Below are 21626 nucleotides of genomic sequence, written 5' to 3' on the forward strand. Positions count from 1 at the left end.
TTTAAACCTTTGATATCTTGCTTTGGGTGGGGGCAGCACCTTTCACTGATCATTTTGAAATACTAAACAACATTCATTCAATGTTACCAACAACTGACTGACTGTTCATTGAACAAAACGTTGTGAAATATGCAAGTGGGCTCTAAGAAATTATTTACAAGTGTTTGTACATCAGAATAAATATGATCAACAATATGAATAGATATAGTGTAATATAGTCAAAACACAAACACAAAAGCAATGGTTCTCAGAGTGAAAATAATTCACATACAAATCATGCATGGATCAAAATAAGTATTTTTAGGTATGAAACATCCATCGGTCTGTTTCTAGAATTACAAGTGCATCAGAAACATGAAAATACTTGATAGATGAACAATAAATTTGATATTTTAAGACTTCAAAATACCATTTTGTGGATTTGGTTACAATGTTCATTTTCATTTCCTGACAGCTTTTGAAATAAGAGTGAGCGAGCGAGTTCAGTTTTATGCAGCACTCAGCAATATCCCAGCTATATGCCGGCTGTCTGCAAAATAATTGAGTCTGGACAAGACAATCCAGAGATCAACAGCATGAGCATCAATCTACGCAACTGGGATACGCTGACATGTGTCAACCAAGTAAGCGAGTCTGACAACCCTATCCCGTTAGTTGCTCCTTACGACAAGCATGGGTTACTGACCAATTCTAATCCGCATCTTCACGGGTCCTTTGAAATAAGAGTGAGTGAGTGAGTTCAGTTTTACGCCGCACTCAGCAATATTCCAGCTATATGGCGGCGGTCTGTAAATAATCGAGTCTGGACAAGACAATCCAGTGATCAACAGCATGAGCATCGATCTGCGCAATTGGGAACCGATGACATGTGTCAACCAAGTCAGCGAGCCTGACCACCCGATCCTGTTAGTCGCCTTTTACGACAAGCATAGTCGCCTTGTATGACAAGAATGGGTTGCTGAAGATCTATTCTACCCCGGATCTTCACGGGTCCGTTGAAATAAGAGGATAATACAAATACATAAATCTATGTCCACAGTAACAGAGTTGAGCTTGATATTGACTTGAACATTACTTCAGTCATATCACAGCATTTCAACCACGATATCAACCACTTTGGTGAGTTCCATTAGGCACAGGTATGGCACTTGCAAAACCTAAGAATGAAGTCAGAGTGAACCAAGAATCAAACCTTTTGTCATAAGTTCCTTACACACCTAAGGGATGTAACTCCGAATAGTGACCTACAGCACCTTAGACTTGACCATGTGGGTTATACAGGAATATCCATGAAAACAAATTAAAAACACTTGAATTATTGATGTCAACACCAATGTAATACTTGTGTAGTTCCCTGTATGTATTTCCCCAAGAAAGGCTGTATTACCAGATGAAACATCACCAAATATATGAGTAACCTGTAACAAACTAAAGTCAATAAGGTTCCCCTGCCCAACAGGCAGTGCCAAGGGTGTTTTTATATGTCACTGTATAACACCAGCACTTTCAAGGTGGAGGGGCATTTTTTAAAGTTCAAATTCGTCCTTTTCTAGTGATACATGGTCTTTGATCGTCCCAGCTTTAGCCTCAACCAGTTTTGTGGGGCAAAGCATGTGACGGTGAACTCCCGGGAGAAGGGTCCTTGTGCTCTCCCTCTACCCTGTAGAAAGAGAAGTGTTCTCATTACATCACCCATCACAGTGAGTGAGTGAGTTTAATTTTACACCGCACTCAGCAATATTCCAGCTATATGGCAGCGGTCTGTAAATGATCGAGTCTGGACCAGACAATCCAGTGCTCAACAGCATGAGCATCGACCTGCGCAATTGGGAACCGATATGTGTAAACCAAGCCAGCGAGTCTGACCACCCGATCCCATTAGTCGCCTCTTACGACAAGCATGGGTTACTGTAGGTTCATTCTAACCCAGACCTTCACGGGTTACCCATCACAGAGTTAGCATGACGAGCAAATGCTTTAACCACCACACTACCCCACCGCCCCTAGCATGTTATTGACATTCAGTAGTACTCCTGTTGCTTCAGTGTCATCAGCATCTTGCATGATGTCAGATCAACATCATGTTGTTCTTGTCTGACAGACCCTTATTTTAAAACCTTTATCACAATGATTCTCTTATGTCCTTTTCAGCTCTAGTAGCTTTCCTCAGCTCCAGTAGCCTTTACACCAGTAAGCTATCTCTTCCTCAGATACTGTTGCCTGTACTCAACCCCTCCTCAGATGTGGTTGCCTGTACTCAAACCCTCTTCAGTCTGACAGACCCCAGAGCACTATTTTAAAACCACAATCACACCAATTCTCTTATCCCCTTCTTAGCTCTAGTAGCCTTCCTTGGCTCCAGAAGCTCTTTCACCAGTTAACTCTCCTCTCCTCAGATCTTGTATCCTATACTCAATCCCTCTTCAGTGCCAGTAGCCTATACTTAACCCCTTCTCAGCTCCACCAGCCTATATCCACCTCTCCTTAACTCTAGAAGCTATAACAAATCCCGTCCCACAATTTCAGTAGCCTATACTCATCCCCTTTCACCTCCAGTAGCCTACACTCACTCATCCCTTTTCACCTCCAGTAGCCTACACTCATCCCTTTTCACCTCCAGTAGCCTATGATCGTCCCTTTTCACCTCCAGTAGCCTACTCATCCCTTTTCACCTCCAGTAGCCTATATTAATCCCTTTTCACCTCCAGTAGCCTATGATCATCCCTTTTCACCTCCAGTAGACTACACTCATCCCTTTTTGGCTCCAGTAGCCTATATTCATCCCTTTTCACCTCCAGTAGCCTATGCCTAGTGGTTAAAGTGTTGGCTCGTCACGGCGAATACCCAGGTTCGATTCCCCACATGGGCACAATGTGTGAAGCCCATTTCTGGTGTCCCCCGCCGTGATATTGCTGGAATATTGCTAAAAGCGGCGTAAAACTAAACTCAGTCAGTCAGTCCAGTAGCCTATATTCATCCATTTTCACCTCCAGTAAGCTATACTCATCCCTTTTCACCTCCAGTAGCCTATATTCATCCCTTTTCACCTCCAGTAGTCTATACTCATCCCTTTTCACTATAGGCTCCAGTAGTCTATATTCATCCCTTTTCGGCTCCAGTAGCCTATATTCATCCATTTTCACCTTCAGTAGCCTATACTCATCCCTTTTCACCTCCAGTGCCTATATTCACCCCTTTTCACCTCCAGTTGCCTATATTCATCCCTTTTCACCTCCAGTAGCCTATACTCATCCCTTTTCACCTCCAGTAGCCTATACTCATCCCTTTTCACCTCCAGTAGTCTATACTCATCCCTTTTCACCTCCAGTAGTCTATATTCATCCCTTTTCGGCTCCAGTAGCCTATAAGCATCCATTTACACCTTCAGTAGCCTATACTCATCCTTTTCACCTCCAGTTGCCTATATTCATCCCTTTTCACCTCCAGTTGCCTATATTCATCCCTTTTCACCTCCAGTTGCCTATATTCATCCCTTTTCACCTCCAGTAGCCTATATTCATCCCTTTTCACCTCCAGTAGCCTATACTCATCCTTTTCACCTCCAGTAGTCTATACTCATCCCTTTTCACCTCCAGTTGCCTATATTCATCCCTTTTCACCTCCAGTTGCCTATATTCATCCCTTTTCACCTCCAGTAGCCTATACTCATCCTTTTCACCTCCAGTAGTCTATATTCATCCCTTTTCGGCTCCAGTAGCCTATATTCATCCCATTTTCACCTCCAGTAGCCTATATTCTCATCTATATTCATCCTATTTTCACCTCCAGTAGCCTATCCTTTTTCACCTCCAGTAGCCTATTTCATCCCTTTTCACCTCCAGTAGTCTATACTCATCCCTTTTCACCTCCAGTAGCCTATATTCATCCTTTTTCGCTCCAGTAGCCTATATTCATCCATTTTCACCTCCAGTAGCCTATATTCATCCCTTTTCACCTCCAGTAAGCTATACTCATCCCTTTTCACCTCCAGTAGCCTATATTCATCCATTTTCACCTCCAGTAGCCTATATTCATCCATTTTCACCTCCAGTAGTCTATATTCATCCCTTTTCCTCCAGTGGTCTATATTCATCCATTTTCATCCCTTTCGGCTCCAGTAGCCCATCCATTTTTCACCTTCAGTAGCCTATATTCATCCCTTTTCACCTCCAGTAGCCTATATTTATCCCAGTCTCATTTCTAGCAATTAAGTTGATATTAACACCATGTGGTTACTGACATTGCAACACTGGACACAGCCTTGCACAATAAAATGTCTGCGATACAAAGGAATGAAAAAGAGTGGGAATGGGCATCAAATTTATATCTTTATTGAGATCAAACCTTTGCCGTGACAAGCTAATAATCTGAACACTATCCCACTAATTTCAGTAGTTTTTTAACTTCCTACTCACCCTCTTGTCAAACATGAGTTGTTTCTTTGCGCTGCTACCCAGGGTCCAATGAATACTCTTGACAGATTTGGTGGGGGAGGCACTGCGACTGACTGGGGTCGGGGTGGGTTCAGGGTATGCAGCAATGTCAGAGTTATCTCCCCTGTTGGCCTTCTCCAAAAGGCTGGAATTGAGTCAAATTTGCAATAAATAAACTGACGACCAAAAACAAACATCCATACATTTTCATGCACTTTTGCTGATGTTAATATTTAGTGCAATAGACCTACTTGTAAAAATGAAGAATTGTTTAGAAGACACTGTAGACATGAGGCCTCAATTTCCCATTTGATTTTCATCTAAAAAATAATTTATCTCACTGGTGACAATGTCTTTCAGTGAAATAATGTTAGGTTCCCTTGCCCACGGATCTTACCTTTTATATGCATCAATCTCATCCTTTATCTTCGAGATAGACTTAGTGGGTGTAATGGCAGCAGTTCGGAATCGAGGAACGGCCATGGCGAGGGAGGTGTTCAGGGAATTTGTAATCCGTGGGTTATTCCCAATTGACACCCTGTTGATACTTGGCGTCAAGGCGGGGATTCTACCAACAATATCATCATGTTATATGACATGGATTTTATTTGTTTCCTAATGCCACATTCAGCATTACTACAGGTACAAGAAGACTGTCCGTAATTACCATATACACAGGGATGGCAACAGGAAAATCTATTTTCAGCTGAAAACTTAATATTGTGTCATCGAATGGCGGGTTCAGAATGATCAATTTGAAATAAAATCGGCGGAAATCAGCGGATCCACGGAAAATTGCCATCCCTGTATACTGTTGAGCACCGTTGTCTCGATATTCATGGTACAGGTACCAAGAAAAAATATCGAGTTATCCGAACTTCGAGACATCAGACCCGGGCATATCATCACATATCATTATGAAAGAAAACAAAACGCTTCTCAGTGTGTTTTGATTCGAAACTATAATCCGTCATCAGTAGTGTATAATCGCAACAGTGAGTACTTCCTAATTAAATCCTTCTTAATTAATCCTAATTAAACAACAAACAAGTGACACCTTCAACTCAATTAGCTCTAATTAGTTTACACTACCACATCCCTTTGATTCATGCTGCACCGTGTGAAAACGTGTGGAAACAACTTCAGTTCAGAAGGATACTTGCCAATGAAAGGTAGGTGAATATCGAGTTTCTTTGCAAATATTGAGTTAAAAGGGTAATTTTGCTTGTTTTGACCATTCGTATCGAGTTAAAATAGCTTGAATAATGATATATTATGAAGGATTTTGATGGGACTGAGAAGTTATAGCGAGACAATTGAGATATCGAGTAATCAGAGTTCGACAACGGTGCTCGACTGTATGACCGTAGATAAGCTAGGATCGTAACTTGACCCTTAAATTAAGTATCAAAATGGTATGTCCAGTTAGCCGAGCCGCCAACTTTCATATATCTTCTCGTCATGCTCAGTCACTGTCCATCCGTATAAAATGCAGCAACTAATGTAGTTATAGGGGTGGAAATAACCCATTGCCCGACGCCCGAGTCCAGTGTTGTTTTTCTGTCGGGCAAGCAAATTTGTATATCACACTGTACCGGTGTCCAGTTGACTTTCCAATGTTAATTATGTTGTTTATTTTAAAATATCAACAAGAAAATCGGCCAGTGTAGTCGAAAAATTATCAGGGCAAGTGATTTTACTTGTGCCACTATACCGGAGTACACTATCAATTTTGAAGTTATTTCCAGCCCTGAGTTAATACTTGCTTTAGCTCCTAACAGCTATATGCCTATAAATACATGATAATGTGATGGGTATTTTTATTTGCCTCGTCACAGATTTATTCCTTGATCATCATCTCAGTCAAAGCTTTGATGTAATGGGAATCAATCCAGAGCTTGATGACTTCCAAGAAGGATGATTAGTTGGAAAGAGTTACAGTCAGTTGGGTTTGATGCTTTTTTCTTTACAGTTACATCATGGTGTGTGAGCTTAATGTGAGGTGAGGTGAGGTGAAATTGGGTTTAACGTCGCGCTGGAGAATATTCGCTCATATGACGACCTGCATGCGTGTGTATGTGTATGTGCAGCTGCTTGTACTAGCCCAGACTGAAGCTGGTTTTATAGTGCTAGCCCACTGAGATACCATGCCGCAGTGAAGCATGAATACCCCACTCACTCAGAAACATAATACTGACTCCGAGCCGACCAGTCCTTGTTGTACCCATTAATGCCGAGCGCCAGGCAGGGACCAACAAGTACCATATTTTAACGTCTTTTGGTATGACGCGGTCGGGGATCGAACCCGCGACCTTCCGCTCTCCGGGCGGACGCTCTAACCACTACACCACGGAGGCGGTCGAGCTTAATGTGAGAGGAAAGCTCGAAGTAATGCAGGTCCTACATGTTTACTACTTTGGTGAAACCCATGAGCATCGGTACTGTCCTGACAAACTAGTTACATAACCAGGGTGAACCTCGACTCACTCATGATCATAGTTTTCTAGTATGACCAAGGAATGCAGCTCCCGAACTGAGATTTGATTGGTTGTTTAATGTCAGACTCAGCAATATTCCAGTTATATGACTGTGGTCAGTAAATAATAAAGTCTGGACCAGACAATCCAGTGATTGACATCATCTATCTACACAGTTGGGATATGATGACATGCATGAACCAAGTCAGCAACCCTGACCACCCGATCATGTTAGTCGCCTCTCACAGCAAGCATGGGTTGTTAAAGACTAATTGTAACCATGATCTTCACAGGTTATCTGAACTGAAAAATGTGGAGCCTTAGACGATTGGGTCACCCCCTCTATCTGGTAGGACAATGCACAGGGTACATCTCATGATATTTGCATCCAATATACAAAGGTGAGTAGGCAGTTTCCACTGTAACAGTGTCATGATGTGATTCAGGATGATTTATAGGAAGACAGTTGGGAAGAAAATATAATGTATTTGGGCTGAAAACAACTTCACCTGACAATGTCCTCATAACCAAATCTCCCCCACATCTTCTCCGACACATCATCTTCGCTCTCCTCCTCGCTGCAACACAGACGAGGTGTCACCCCTGGGGAAATACGGGGAAGTCGGTATGGAACCGACGGTTTTGCGTTGATTTCATCAATGTCAACACTGGACACAACTGCTGGGATCTGACCATCCACCAAACTTCTTGGCTTGCTGTGTCTAAGAAACAAGAGGAAAGAATGAATGAAGGTGACTCAAAACAGCATGGCTAGGTGATCAAACAGGTTTTAGGATTATATTTCCTAAAATGCCCAAGCATGTTTTTAGACACTTCATAACCCCAGCTGTTAATCATAAAAGGTGGGGAACATTCTGTACATAAAAAGTAACCAGTGTCTAATTGAAAATATAGGCCTGGGGTTCAATCAAGGAAATACAGCATTTGACCCTTGTGTGATATACCATATAACATGGCTGGGGGCTAGGGTTGCTTGGGTGAGTGAGTTTAGTTTTATGCCACTTTTAGCAATATGCCAGCAATATCACGGCGGGGGACACCGGAAATGGGCTTCACACATTGTACCCATGTGTGGATTTGAACCACCGGGTCTTCTGCGTGACGAGCTAATGCTTTAACCACTAGGCTACCCCACCGTCCCCTACCCTGAAATGTGAGTGAGGTAAAACATTATATCATATCTATCAAAAGTCATTATATCATATCTAGGTTCTAATTATCACACTTTTAAGTTAAAATCTACAAAAACGCAGGTTATCGTCTTAATATTAGTGTTGGGAATTGGATAAAATCTCATAATTGATGATTGGTTCATTACAACCGATCAATCATCGAAAATAATTGGTCAGCATCATTTATCAAATTTTTCTGGTTATGTTTGTTACTTCACAAAAAACAAAGAAAAAAACATGTAGTTCTTATGAGTCTTTTTGCAAATTCTACAAAATGCATGTGCAAATTTAACATCTTTAAAGGATGACTAGTATGTAAGGAACATAAATTTCCTGGAGTCTTTAAGATAAATTCAATCCTGACTTGGAACGAGCTTGTAATGTTTATGAAATGTAACAGACAAAACCAACCTTGTGAAAAATATTGTTAATGCAAACAAGTGTTCCAGAATTGTTTGTGTTCGATTATGAGAAAACATGATCGATTGCTTGGTCGTTTAGTCATTGCTTCGACCAATCTTCGATTATTTCAATTAATCGGACCACCACTACTTAATATATCAATCATTATGTGTGTAACAAATGCAGCACAGTGACACAATATGATGGCATAAAACCTACAGAGATTTCAGAACATGTCCTCTATAAGCAGGTTCTGTAGCCAACACAGGTTCCATAATAGTTGGAGGCAAGGTCGCCTGATCTTGTGTGACAGACATCGTCATAAAATCTCACACCAAAATCACATAAAACTCCAACGTGCTCCAGGGGATTTGAAAAAAAAAAGATAACTTGTTCACTCAAACATTATTGTCATGCCTGTTGTTAAACAGATTCCAGATCCACAATAGAATACACACATGCAGGTGCTATCACATTGTAGTAACTCCACACAACACAATGGTGACAACATCAGGCAGTCAATGTCTGAGCACGCTCCACAAGTAAATCAGCTTCATATTTCAACATGCCTCCTAATGGCAGTTTTAAGTTAATGTTGTTGAAAGCTCTCTTGTTCGAAGTTTGTTGATTTAAATGTCCTGAATTGTTCTGTCAAGGCATATCCTCAGCTACGAGGGACAACAAGTAGAAATACAACACACCAAAACACTGCATGGTTGGCTTGCGACCGTTACCATATCGTGGCTAGACACTGTAGTGTAAGCCACCTAATACAGGCACTGTTTCCTGTGGTGCAAGCAAGGAGGTACAGAAGGTATAATATGATTAAAACAGACCCCCAGATCTAATACCTGCCACCTGTGATATCACGGTCGTATCTTAGACTGACATGCCATTTGGCCATGTTGACTAGAGAAATTACACAAGTTAAGTGATTACATGATTATTAACTCGACAAAATGTTTTGACACCTTATTATTCCTATATTAGGTGAGGTGAAATTGGGTTTTACGTCGTGCTTGAGAATATTTCACTCATATGACGACGTGCATGCGTGTGTATGTGTATGTGCGGCTGCTTGTACTAGCCCAGACTGAAGCTGGTTTTATAGTGCTAGCCCACTGAGATACCATGCCGCAGTGAAGCAGGAATACCCCACTCAGACACATTATACTGACTCTGAGCTGACCAGTCCTTGTTGTACCCATTAATGCCGAGCGCCAGGCAGGGACCAACAAGTACCATATTTTAACGTCTTTTGGTATGACGCGGTCAGGGATCGAACCCTCGATATCTTCCGCTCTCTTGGGCGGACATTCCTATATTTACAATAGTAACACAGCAATTAGGCTGAAGCCTTCATAGTTGAGCTGCTCTGTCTATAAATGTGACAACTTGAGATAAGTACATCAGTACTTTAAGTTACAGTGGCAGCCACCCACTCGCCATGCCGAAGGCCCGGGTTCAATTCCCCACATGGGTACAATGCGTGAAACCCATTTCTGGTTTCCCCCGCAGTGATATTGCTGCAATATTGCTAAAAGCAGCGTAAAACTAAACTCACTCACTCACTCACTCGCTCAGTGGCAAAGACATCTCACAAACAGAACACTTTAGACATCAATGTTCAACATGTATGAATGTTTGACGTATCAATGGAACCGTATTTATAACATGTATTTACTTATGGTAGGTATGAGATTAACAAATTTGATACTGAGCAAATGTGGTCACATGACTTCATTCAAGATGTCTGACATTTGGACAACCATGTTTAAATGCTTTTCCTGAACTAGAGTCATAACAAACTAAATTTAGTGGTTGCTTTGAGTTTTCTAAAACCAAAATTCACTGTACATTCTTCAGCACTTCTGTGTTCCCAGGGGCACATAAAGCTTTTTGAGGAAGGGGGGTTGCACAGTTCATATTTACCTGTTTTCACGAGAGTTTCAATGGTCATTTAATAAACTTTAAGTACAAAATGGGGGTGCACACCCGTGCACCCCACTCTGGATCCACCTATGGCGTTCCCCTCTATCATAATGGACTGACTGACTGAGTTTGGTTTTACGGCGCTTTTAGCAATATTCCAGCAATATCACGGCTGGGGACACCAGAAATGGGCTTCACTCATTGTATCCATGTGGGGATTCGAACCCGGATTCGAACCTGGCGTGACGAGACAACGCTTTAACCACTAGACTACCCCACCGCCCCCTATCATAATGGATGTCAGATACCATTTTTGTAATTATGCATGAACTATGACAAAAAAGTGCACAGCACACACTTTCAACATTTGTTTTATATCCAGGGCACTAAAGGGAAACACTTCAAATAATTTTGACACCAATTACTAAGGAAAAGCAAAAAGATTAGCAGTAGTCGTAATATGATAAGCTCAATCTTAGGTCAATGAAATGTTATGGATTAACTCAGTGGCAATGGGTTTATCTGACTGGTACTCCCTTGTTAATAGTGTACAGCAATGTACCAGATTAGTGTAAATCTCAGGGTATATTAGGTGAGGTGAGGCTAAATGGGGGTCCATTTGCACTGACATTATGACTTGCAGACATGCGAGTTATCTGAGTATATGTTGTGCAATTAACCAAGTCATCAAGCCTGATCACCCAATCCACCTGGATGCCACTGATGACCAGTTTAAGTTGAGGTGACAGTGCAGCCAGCAATGCCCATGGAGCATTTGTGAAAAAATCATAAATCGCAGTATCACATCACAGTAACTCTCAGTCATGACAATCATGCCTGTTAATTAGACTAGGGCCGATTGTGTATAAAGTAATGCTAGATACATTTTTAAGTAGGATTTGGTATCCAGGCTATTTTAACTATTTAAAGGGTGCTGATCATGAAAAAATAGGATACCAAGCTGAAAAGAGTGTTTTTGACCCACAAAATTGAAAGACAAATAACAGATCTGCCACATGTACCTGCTTAACGAACAGTTTGCATTCAACCACCAAGACAATGTCCTTTGAAATACTAATGTTATCTGTCAACACTGTGGAATCAAGTCATTATTTCAAGTGGGAGAGTGAGTTTAGTTTTATGCCGCTTTTAGCAATAGTCCAGCAATATCACGGCAGGTTAAACCAGAAAAGGGCTTCACACATTGTACCCATGTGGGGAATCGAACCTGGATCTTTGGCATGACGAGCGAACGCTTTAACCATTGGGCTACCCCACCGCCCGGTTATTATTTCAAGATTTGCTTTACTTCATGAATGAATGAATGAGTTCAAACATTATTCAACACACATCGAAGTGTGTCAGCTTGACGACGTGATGGATCCCACAGCGATGCATGTCTTAGTCATGTACCACTTTGATCAAACCGACAATCACGTGTAAAGGTCTGACATAACTGGAAATTTAATCAGGACGAATGTGGACTTCAAACCAACAATCAGCTTCTGGCATGGTGCTATAATTCACAGTAAATCATGGCACCTCGTACAGCTGGGTCACCCTTGCACTCACATAGCGTATATATTACCCTGAGTGATTGAGGAAGACCCTTGACAGGTACGTAACCTTAGACTGGATCAATAGAGTCATAATTTCTTCTTACCTAGACAAACAAACCCTCCTGCCCTACCATGGAGTGACCTTCCACAACACTGCTCCTGTCAAACGTTATGGTATTTCAACTGACAGTTAACCATATTTACAAGTGTGTATAACTAAATTCTATTTCGTCATTAATCTCTAAGCTCACATCTAGTAATAGGTTATCAGCTTACTTTCATAATTAATGACAGACACATGATTGGGATATCTCTTGAAATTTAATTTTATATGACAAGGTTTAGTTCAAATACTGAACACCAAATATAGTTACTTATACAAAAGCATATAAACATGCTAAAATTCTGTATTCTGTATGATAAATTTTATTAAGAGTCTGGGTGGCCTGAAACTAAAACTGACACACTTTGATGACCACTCACAATTGAAGTTACTTATTCAAGACCCCCACCCCACCCGCTCCTAAAATGAACAATGCATCCTTAACTATCCATATACCGGTAGCTTTCAAAAACTTTGACAATAAATTTTTTTTCACATGGTCCATCTTCTCACCCCCATATAGTTGATACATTTGGCCAACCCCGCGGCTTCCACTGTCAGTTTTTCAATGCATTCCCCACATCAATTAATCTCTTTGGCTCCCCATCCCATCCAATATAATAAAGGAAAATAATATTTTTCATATTCATCAAAGCAAAATTACAACATACTTTTCTGCATGAAATCAAAGAGAAGAGATAATACTATGGGAGAAGAGATTATATTAGGGGAGAAGAGATTATATTATGAAAAATAATTCTGCAACAAAACATCTGTTTGCTGAGAGCAAAAATAGCAATTTGGGAGACAATTCTCCTTTCAAGTGTCCATATACCGTCATTTTCAATACATATCACATTATGACAATATTAGGTCAATATAACAATAGAACACCAGCATATCCTTAATGTACAGTCAGCATTATTCAACCTTATCACTGAATCTTGACAACTGATTTTCTATTGACAATGTGTGTGCAACATGGTATCCAAGTGTATTGGGGAAGGATCAATAAATTCTATTGATCTGTCTAATTGTCCCGCATTGATTGACACCTTAATTGATCGCACCTTTGCACGCATTGTTGAGTAGGGTATCTGAAGTATGAAATCACAGAATCCCAAGTAAGAGAGAGAAAAAAAAAGAGCGAGCGAGCGAGTATGGTTTTGCGCCGCTTTTAGCAATATTCCGGCAATATCACTGCGAGGGACACCAGAAATGGGCTTCACACATTGTACCCATGCAGGGAATCGAACCTGGGCCCCGTTTCACAAAGCTCTCGTAAGCCTAAGATCTCGTAACTTTCCTCGTAGCATTTGTACCTCCTATACTGTAACATAGGAGGTACGACGCTACGAGAAAAGTTACGAGAACTTAGGCTTACGAGAGCTTCGTGAAACGGGGCCCAGGGTCTTCGGTGTGACAAGCAAATGCTTTAAGCATGAGGCTAAGCCACCGTCCCTTGTTCATAAGACCATTTTATGTTATTAGTTTGTCACTCATGCCCTCAATAAAACCACAAAAAAGAAAACCATAGTGTTTTAATGTCTAATAGTATCCACAGATGCAAAGTATATGACCTCTCATACAAAACACTTTTTTATACTTTTAACATTATGTACTTATGTGGACCTTATTGGTTCACTTCAAAATGACTACAAAAATCACGTTTAACTTATACAACAACCAGCAACTGTGCCTATGTCTTTCAGATTTTCCCATAAAGTGTCCTGTATACACCACATAAATATTCTAATCTGAAACCCCACTTGAAATGTCATATAGATAAGCGAAGGGTCCACTACACATGCTGTTGGTGATATATTTATGGATTATTGGTGTCTTACAACAGCATGAGCCTAATCTGACATTGACATATCTCAAGCATAGTACTGACTGACTGACTGACTGAGTTTGGTTTTACGCCGCTTTTAGCAACATTCCAGCAACATCACGGCGGGGGACGCCAGAAATGGGCTTCACACATTGTACCCATGTGGGGATTCGAACCCGGGTCTTCGGCGTGACGAGCCAACGCTTTAACCACTAGGCTACCTCACCGCCCCCTCAAGCATAATAGTATGTGATATTTGTCTTCTGAGATTCATGTTGTACGAGATTAAATAAGTGTACAGCAACTAATAAGCTTTTGAGTTGTCAATGAAGTAACCATTGCACTTGCATAAATTTGGTTTGAGTTCATAAAACTGATGTTTTAACTTCGGTTAAAATTGTTTCAACACCTATTTCATCTTCTATCAAATGTAACAAAAGGATCAAACCTTTCCAAATCATGTCATCCAAACCACACACTGAAAACAGTATACCAAATCATGTCCTCCAAACCACACACTGAAAACAGTATACCAAATCATGTCATCCAAACCACACACTGAAAACAGTATACCAAATCATGTCCTCCAAACCACACACTGAAAACAGTATACCAAATCATGTCCTCCAAACCACACACTGAAAACAGTATACCAAATCATGTCCTCCAAACCACACACTGAAAACAGTATACCAAATCATGTCATCCAAACCACACACTGAAAACAGTATACCACATCATGTCATCCAAACCACACACTGAAAACAGTATACCAAATCATGTCATCCAAACCACACACTGAAAACAGTATACCAAATCATGTCCTCCAAACCACACACTGAAAACAGTATACCAAATCATGTCATCCAAACCACACTGAAAACAGTATACAAAATCGTGTCATCCAAACCACACACTGAAAACAGTATACCAAATCATGTCATCCAAACCACACACTGAAAACAGTATACCAAATCATGTCATCCAAACCACACACTGAAAACAGTATACCAAATCATGTCCTCCAAACCACACACTGAAAACAGTATACCAAATCATGTCATCCAAACCACACACTGAAAACAGTATACCACATCATGTCATCCAAACCACACACTGAAAACAGTATACCAAATCATGTCCTCCAAACCACACACTGAAAACAGTATACCAAATCATGTCATCCAAACCACACACTGAAAACAGTATACCAAATCATGTCCTCCAAACCACACACTGAAAACAGTATACCAAATCATGTCATCCAAACCACACTGAAAACAGTATACAAAATCGTGTCATCCAAACCACACACTGAAAACAGTATACCAAATCATGTCATCCAAACCACACACTGAAAACAGTATACCAAATCATGTCATCCAAACCACACACTGAAAACAGTATACCAAATCATGTCATCCAAACCACACACTGAAAACAGTATACCAAATCATGTCATCCAAAACACACACTGAAAACAGTATACCAAATCATGTCCTCCAAACCACACACTGAAAACAGTATACCAAATCATGTCATCCAAACCACACACTGAAAACAGTATACCAAATCATGTCATCCAAACCACACACTGAAAACAGTATACCAAATCATGTCATCCAAAACACACACTGAAAACAGTATACCAAATCATGTCATCCAAACCACACACTGAAAACAGTATACCAAATCATGTCATCCAAAACACACACTGAAAACAGTATACCACATCATGTCATCCAAACCACACACTGAAAACAGTATACAAAATCATGTCATCCAAACCACACTGAAAACAGTATACCAAATCATGTCATCCAAACCACACACTGAAAACAGTATACCACATCATGTCATCCAAACCACACACTGAAAACAGTATACCACATCATGTCATCCAAACCACACACTGAAAACAGTATACCACATCATATCATCCAAACCACACACTGAAAACAGTATACCAATTCATGTCCTCCAAACCACACACTGAAAACAGTATACCAAATCATGTCCTCCAAACCACACACTGAAAACAGTATACCACATCATGTCCTCCAAACCACACACTGAAAACAGTATACCAAATCATGTCCTCCAAACCACACACTGAAAACAGTATACCAAATCATGTCCTCCAAACCACACACTGAAAACAGTATACAAAATCATGTCATCCAAACCACACACTGAAAACAGTATACCTAGCTGTTAGGATAACATAAGCTCTAAGATACCAGTATTAAAAAAGCTGAATTTTCACATTTTGCTAAACAGCAGAATAGAATGAAAACATACTGGATAATGTCTCTAAAGAGTTATCCCCCTTTGATTAACTAACTTTCTAAAGAGTCGAACTTTGGAGGGTTTTTTATTATTTATACTGATTAAACTTACAGAACAAATCTCATGACCAACACTTTTGCAAATGTCTTTTCAAAATACACTTTGGCTGGCTGCAATGTTTTAGAGTTTGTGACAGTACTTTGGATTACTCACCTCTGATTGAGTGTTAATGAGGCAGACAACTATATTAAAGTAGATTCTTACACCTTTATCAAGATATCCACTTCAGTTTGACAACAATGTAAGAATCTACAACAAAATGTTGCTCTATGCAATACACAAGCTGACATGTTTTGTTATTTACTCAACAGTTCTAGAACACTGATCAAACAATTAATTTGGTGTTCTTCCAATGATTGACTAAACACCCTCAATGACACAAAAAGCTAAACAGAAAGAGGAGACCAGCATATTGGTAGGTATTTCCTTCTGATACAATGCAACCATCAAGAATGGCTTTATATATCGAGGCAACCAGGGTAGTGTGCACCCAACTCGAGAAGGACCTCTATCCATTACCTCAAATGATTAAATCTCCCGTGGTATAATCAGTCATATCTCCCCTTAGTTCAACAAACCTTGTCATCACGTTACAGTTGTATTATACCTTGTCAATGTATCAAGTCAGGGCCTCGCAGACTGGCTGCCCAGTTCACAAGACAGATCACACAGTACATTACCTTGATGTATAACATGGAGATTTAGAAGGTTAATGGAAATAAACTGACAACTGAAAATAATATTCTAATAAAATAATAGTGAAAACCAAAAGATGGGGAGGGAATTTATGGATGTCAGCGTTAATATGAGGAACACATCATTTCAAAATATATCTTAACTCCATCAGATGAACGAAAAATGGGAGGCAGAGAGCTATGTATGTCCATGTACATGTACAACACGTGGAAACAAGAAGACAACCTTGGTGGACACAACGGTGAATGAGTTAGTGAGTGAGTTTTACACTGCTTTTAGCACTGTTCCAGCAATATCATGGCAGGAGACACCAGAAATAGGCTTCACACATTGTACCCATGTGGCGAATCAAACCCAGGTCTTTGACGTGACAAACGAACACTTTAACCACTAGGCTACCTCTGACACTTAACAAGGACGACCAGTGCACACATTGGTAATAGCAATGGAAGCCAGGATAATAATGGTAAGAGTTCCGCCCTTAACCTCCGTATTATGTTCTATTTATTTGTCATCGGTTCCCAATTGAGCAGATCGATGCTCGTGCTGTTGATCACTGGATTGTCTGGTCCAGATTTGATTATTTACAGACCGCCGCCATATAGCTGGAATATTGCTCAGTGCGGTGTAAAACTAAACTCACTCACTCACTATTCTATTTATTATGATTATTTCGAGGGGTTAGGTTTCAGGTTAAGTTTTTTATTAAAGAAATCTATTCTTAGGCATAGAATATTAAAAAAAACACAGGTGTAATGGACAGAAATAACTGGGTGAGGATATAACAGTAAAAATATTACACTGATAACCAAGGATGAATTAAATGAGACAAAATTAGTCTCAAGTTTCACCTGTAAAACTAAATGGCATATTCAATAGCCGAAACTGATCAGCAACAGATCAATACCTTGACTAAAATCTAGTCTCTGAAATAAATGTTTCAAAGAAATATATTTCTCAAATCTAACAAAAAGAATCCAGGAGACTTTTTTTTCATTTTCATTTGTTTCAGGGTCTGCATGCCACCCAGCATCTCACTTCTTCCAACTAATCATGTTGAAATTACTGACTGACTGAGTTTGGTTTTACGCCGCTTTTAGCAATATTCCAGCAACATCACGGCGGGTACACCAGAAATGGGCTTCACACATTGTACCCATGTGGGGATTCGAACCCGGGTCTTCAGCGTGACGAGCCAACGCTTTAACCACTAGGCTACCCCACCGCCCAAATCATGTTGACAATGTCATACCTTAATCATGAAAAGTAAATCTGAGCCTAATAGGACTTATTATTTCAGCCATACAGTGAATATGATCTTTTCATAAGTTTTAATGTTCATTTAGTAATGACATTATCTTTTAACAAAGTGACATACATCCATCTACAGTTACAGAGTAACTTTAACCACATTATAAAAGTTGTTTTTCCTGCAAATAAAACACTAAATTCAACCCTTGCCCCTGATGGTAGGGTATAAAATATCCAGTTAAGGGTAAAGTGTCATGTAACCTACACAATGAAACATATTTTCGTTTCGCTTGAACGGAAATCAACAATTGACCCCAGGATCGATACAAGTATCCACGAGTACCCCCTACAAGGAAAACCTCCTTCCCTTCTACCTACCTGCGATGTCTGGTGCGGATGGGGAAACGGTGGTAGAGTGTAGGCATGGTATCCTGCCCCTCGAACGCTGACCCCCTCAACTAGGGCGTGGGGTTACGGGTAGCCGTCCCACAGTGTAGTGGTATCGTACTTGCTCAATACCGGTGATTGTCACATCGATAAGCTTCAAGTCGTCACCTCTGCCGTTGTTGACATTGTCTTTTGCGTTGTCACGCAATTAGCATTCAACTTGAGTCAAAGGGAGGCAACCGTTTAAAGCCTGGCATATAAAACAGACAGGTACCTACTCCGCCCAAGAACGCTAAATCATGAATATTCTGAAGGATTAGAATAGGTATATCGTTAACCAAGATGTTTGTAGACTGAGCCCATTATAGGCTAAATGAATCCATTCTATTTATCGGTTAAATGCTCTGAAATCAAACAGTGATAAATTTCTTTCACTCACTCACTCACGCAAGCAAGCAAGCAAGCAAGCAAGCAAGCAAAGCAAGCAAGCAAGCAAGCAAGCAAGCAAGCAAGCAAGCAAGCAAGCAAGCAAGCAAGCACTCACTCACCAAGTGCGGCGTTAAACAACAAGCAAAAACTCACCTGGACTATTGGTATCAAAAGGCAGCCGAGAATACAAGCGAGAATTGCTGCTTTTGACAGTCCCAACGTCAACCATGATGTTTATCCTTTTCGGAATATAAAAGAAATAACAAATACCTTGATTTCCCCACTGTATTGTGGAGCGTGTACAATTCCGCTTCCGAACACAGAACTTTCTACACAAACTCGACGAACAGACGTCACACGCACATTCACGTTCACGAGTTGCACGTGAAACTCGAACACGGACTGGTCCATTGTTGTCATAGACGTGGAACGCTGTTTTGACAAGTTCAACTGCCAAATGTCAAGGAAAGCGTGAAAAACGATAAAAACGTGAAAGAAACTGTGTGAATTGATATCGTAAAATGACAATTATTTTTTATTTAACAGTCGAGCAAAAAACGTTGCCATTCCTGGGCCTCCTTCCACAAAGCACTAAGGTGATCGTAAGTCACTAAGGTAACCTTAGTGCAATGTTAAAGAATGGGAGTTAAGGTTAACCTTAGTAAAGGTAGGTTCGTGAAAGGAGCCCCAGGACTGCAGTGCAATGTTGAACTAAATTGGGTATGAATCGTAATGTGGCCTTCGTCGGTCTCCATTCTCACCAACTTTTCCATCAAACTTTCGGTGATGTCAAACTAGAGTTTGACGTGTGAAGTGTTGTTCAGAAACAACCAATCGCAGTCAACGAAATTGTCACGTGATGTTTGGTCGACTGGTCAACTTTTAAAATTGTCAAACTTTAGTTTGCATTGTGAAGGCCGATTAATATCGCAGAGTGTAATATTCCAGCGATATATCACACCAGTCTACAAATAATTATATCCGGGCCTAACAAACCAGTGGATAACAGCATGAGCCGCTCCCGGGGATGACATACATACCACAGACCCTCGTGACTTTGCGAAGATTAAAGATTTAAAATATATATTTTTTGAGATAACCCCGACTCGAAATGCTACACGATACATTATGACAAGGCCGGACACTTCGCTGTTCCTAGACTAATGCTTAGTCTCTGAATATATATAATTTTGATAGTAACAAACAAGCCCATTTAAATTGAAAAGGAGCCCCAGGGAGACCAGCGATTCAGAACCTGAGGAAATCTAGACTTGCTTTATTTAGGGCTTTAGCACTGCAGAGAGGGCTTGGCAGTGGGGAAAGTAATGTGGTTCAGGGACTGTGAGACAGACTACGCTGTTCCCTACCCGCCTGCTTTGCCGATCGCTACGCTGCCATCGCATGTCATGGATGGTTGACCTATCTATCACCACTCACCTACCAATTCTTTACTGTTATTTCCGCAAGTCGCTTGAAACCCCCGATTTTGACCTCAACTAAACGATCTCGACGCAAATGGATGACGTATGTCCGCACAAAACGGGGGTGGGGGTTTGAGGAGGTTGTGTGTGACACCTGGGCCTCCCTTCACAAAGCACTAAGGTAACCTTAGTGCAACATTAAAGAGTGGGAGTTAAGGTTAACCTTAGTAAAGGTTGGTTCGTGAAAGGAGCCGAATGTTACGTAGTGTATCCTGTATGGCCCCAGGGGACATGAACCAGTGTGCGAAATAGCCACTGTCCCGCAAGCCCGTGGCTAGTAAAAATCCAGTTGGGCCAAATCTCCACAGTCACTGGCTAGTGAATTTTCATGGGGTCATTTTGTAAATATATCACTCTCTCCGACTTGTTAAGTTATAATACACTATTAAATCATGCAAGATTATGGCCTGATAAAAATGTTCATCATATTAGCACCTTAATGATGAAACCCTTGTCTTGCCGACTATATCTTATTCTCATCTATTTTTGTAATCTTTTGCTTAGTTTCTACATTCAAATTTCGGGGTAGTGAATTATTTTGTGGGATACTAACTTTCAGGTATAGTTATCCCTACTGGCTAGCAAAATTTGGAAACTATTTCGCACACTGATATGAACAGAGGACGATAGAATTAAGCTAACAGAGAAATTCTATCAATCATACTATCAAAACTGGGGAGATGGGGGTAGCCTAGTGGTTAAAGCGTTCGCTCGTCACACCGAAGGTTCGATTTCCTACATGGATACAATGTGTGAAGCCCATTTCTGGAGTCGTATCCGACGTGATATAGCCGGAATATTGCTAAAAGTAGCGTAAAACCAAACTCACTCACTTTATGTGACCTTCAGTGTATACCTCTAATGACTATCAAAGAGGTAATAACATGTGTCGGTGACGTCAAAGCAGCAAGAAGCCCTGGCTTTAATGTCAGTGCTGTCGCGAAATATCAGAATTTTGTCACTGTAAGTGTTTGGAAAGAGGTCTACTTAGTTTAGGAAGTTGGATGAAATCGGTGTTTCCAGATATGTTTCCATAACTGCACTTTTCAACTGAATGAAGAGAGTCGAAAGGGCAACGGCAAGCCTTTGAGAAACGTTCC

General features: G+C 40.6%; 1 protein-coding gene and 1 long non-coding RNA gene across 4 annotated transcripts; both read right to left on the bottom strand.

Annotated features, from left to right (window-relative positions):
* Positions 1-911: 911 nt before the first annotated feature.
* LOC124264143 lies at positions 912-19447 on the bottom strand. 3 transcript variants are annotated; one of them, XM_046698880.1, is made up of 6 exons: positions 19316-19447; positions 18608-18835; positions 7420-7632; positions 4831-5001; positions 4416-4578; positions 912-1660 (listed from the first exon to the last, which is right to left on the bottom strand). In XM_046698880.1, exons 2-6 carry the CDS (start codon positions 18652-18654, stop codon positions 1550-1552), a joined length of 705 nt encoding a protein of 234 aa, XP_046554836.1. In that variant the 5' UTR covers positions 18655-18835; positions 19316-19447; the 3' UTR covers positions 912-1549. The 3 variants fall into 3 exon arrangements, with proteins under 3 accessions (XP_046554836.1, XP_046554835.1, XP_046554834.1); XM_046698879.1 differs by having other exon boundaries at positions 18608-18866; XM_046698878.1 differs by lacking the exons at positions 18608-18835; positions 19316-19447 and adding an exon at positions 8725-8856.
* On the bottom strand, positions 2752-3344 carry LOC124264144. Its single transcript, XR_006895068.1, has 3 exons — positions 3233-3344; positions 3004-3047; positions 2752-2808 (listed from the first exon to the last, which is right to left on the bottom strand). It is a non-coding gene; the product is annotated as an uncharacterized LOC124264144 (long non-coding RNA).
* Positions 19448-21626: the final 2179 nt, after the last annotated feature.

This window comes from Haliotis rubra, unplaced genomic scaffold (assembly GCF_003918875.1).
Source record: "Haliotis rubra isolate DU_JTF1 unplaced genomic scaffold, ASM391887v1 Scf91, whole genome shotgun sequence".
Lineage (NCBI taxonomy): Eukaryota > Metazoa > Mollusca > Gastropoda > Lepetellida > Haliotidae > Haliotis > Haliotis rubra.

What these genes read in the sequence shown, in the direction of transcription:
- LOC124264143 (XM_046698878.1), bottom strand. Translation starts at nt 8,828, where the DNA reads ATGACGATGTCTGTCACACAAGATCAGGCGACCTTGCCTCCAACTATT. An exon ending in GGACATGTTCTGAAATCTCT is followed by an intron (nt 7,633 to 8,724) that starts GTAGGTTTTATG and finishes CTTGTTTCTTAG; the next exon opens with ACACAGCAAGCCAAGAAGTT. An exon ending in AACTCATGTTTGACAAGAGG is followed by an intron (nt 1,661 to 4,415) that starts GTGAGTAGGAAG and finishes CTCTTTCTACAG; the next exon opens with GGTAGAGGGAGAGCACAAGG.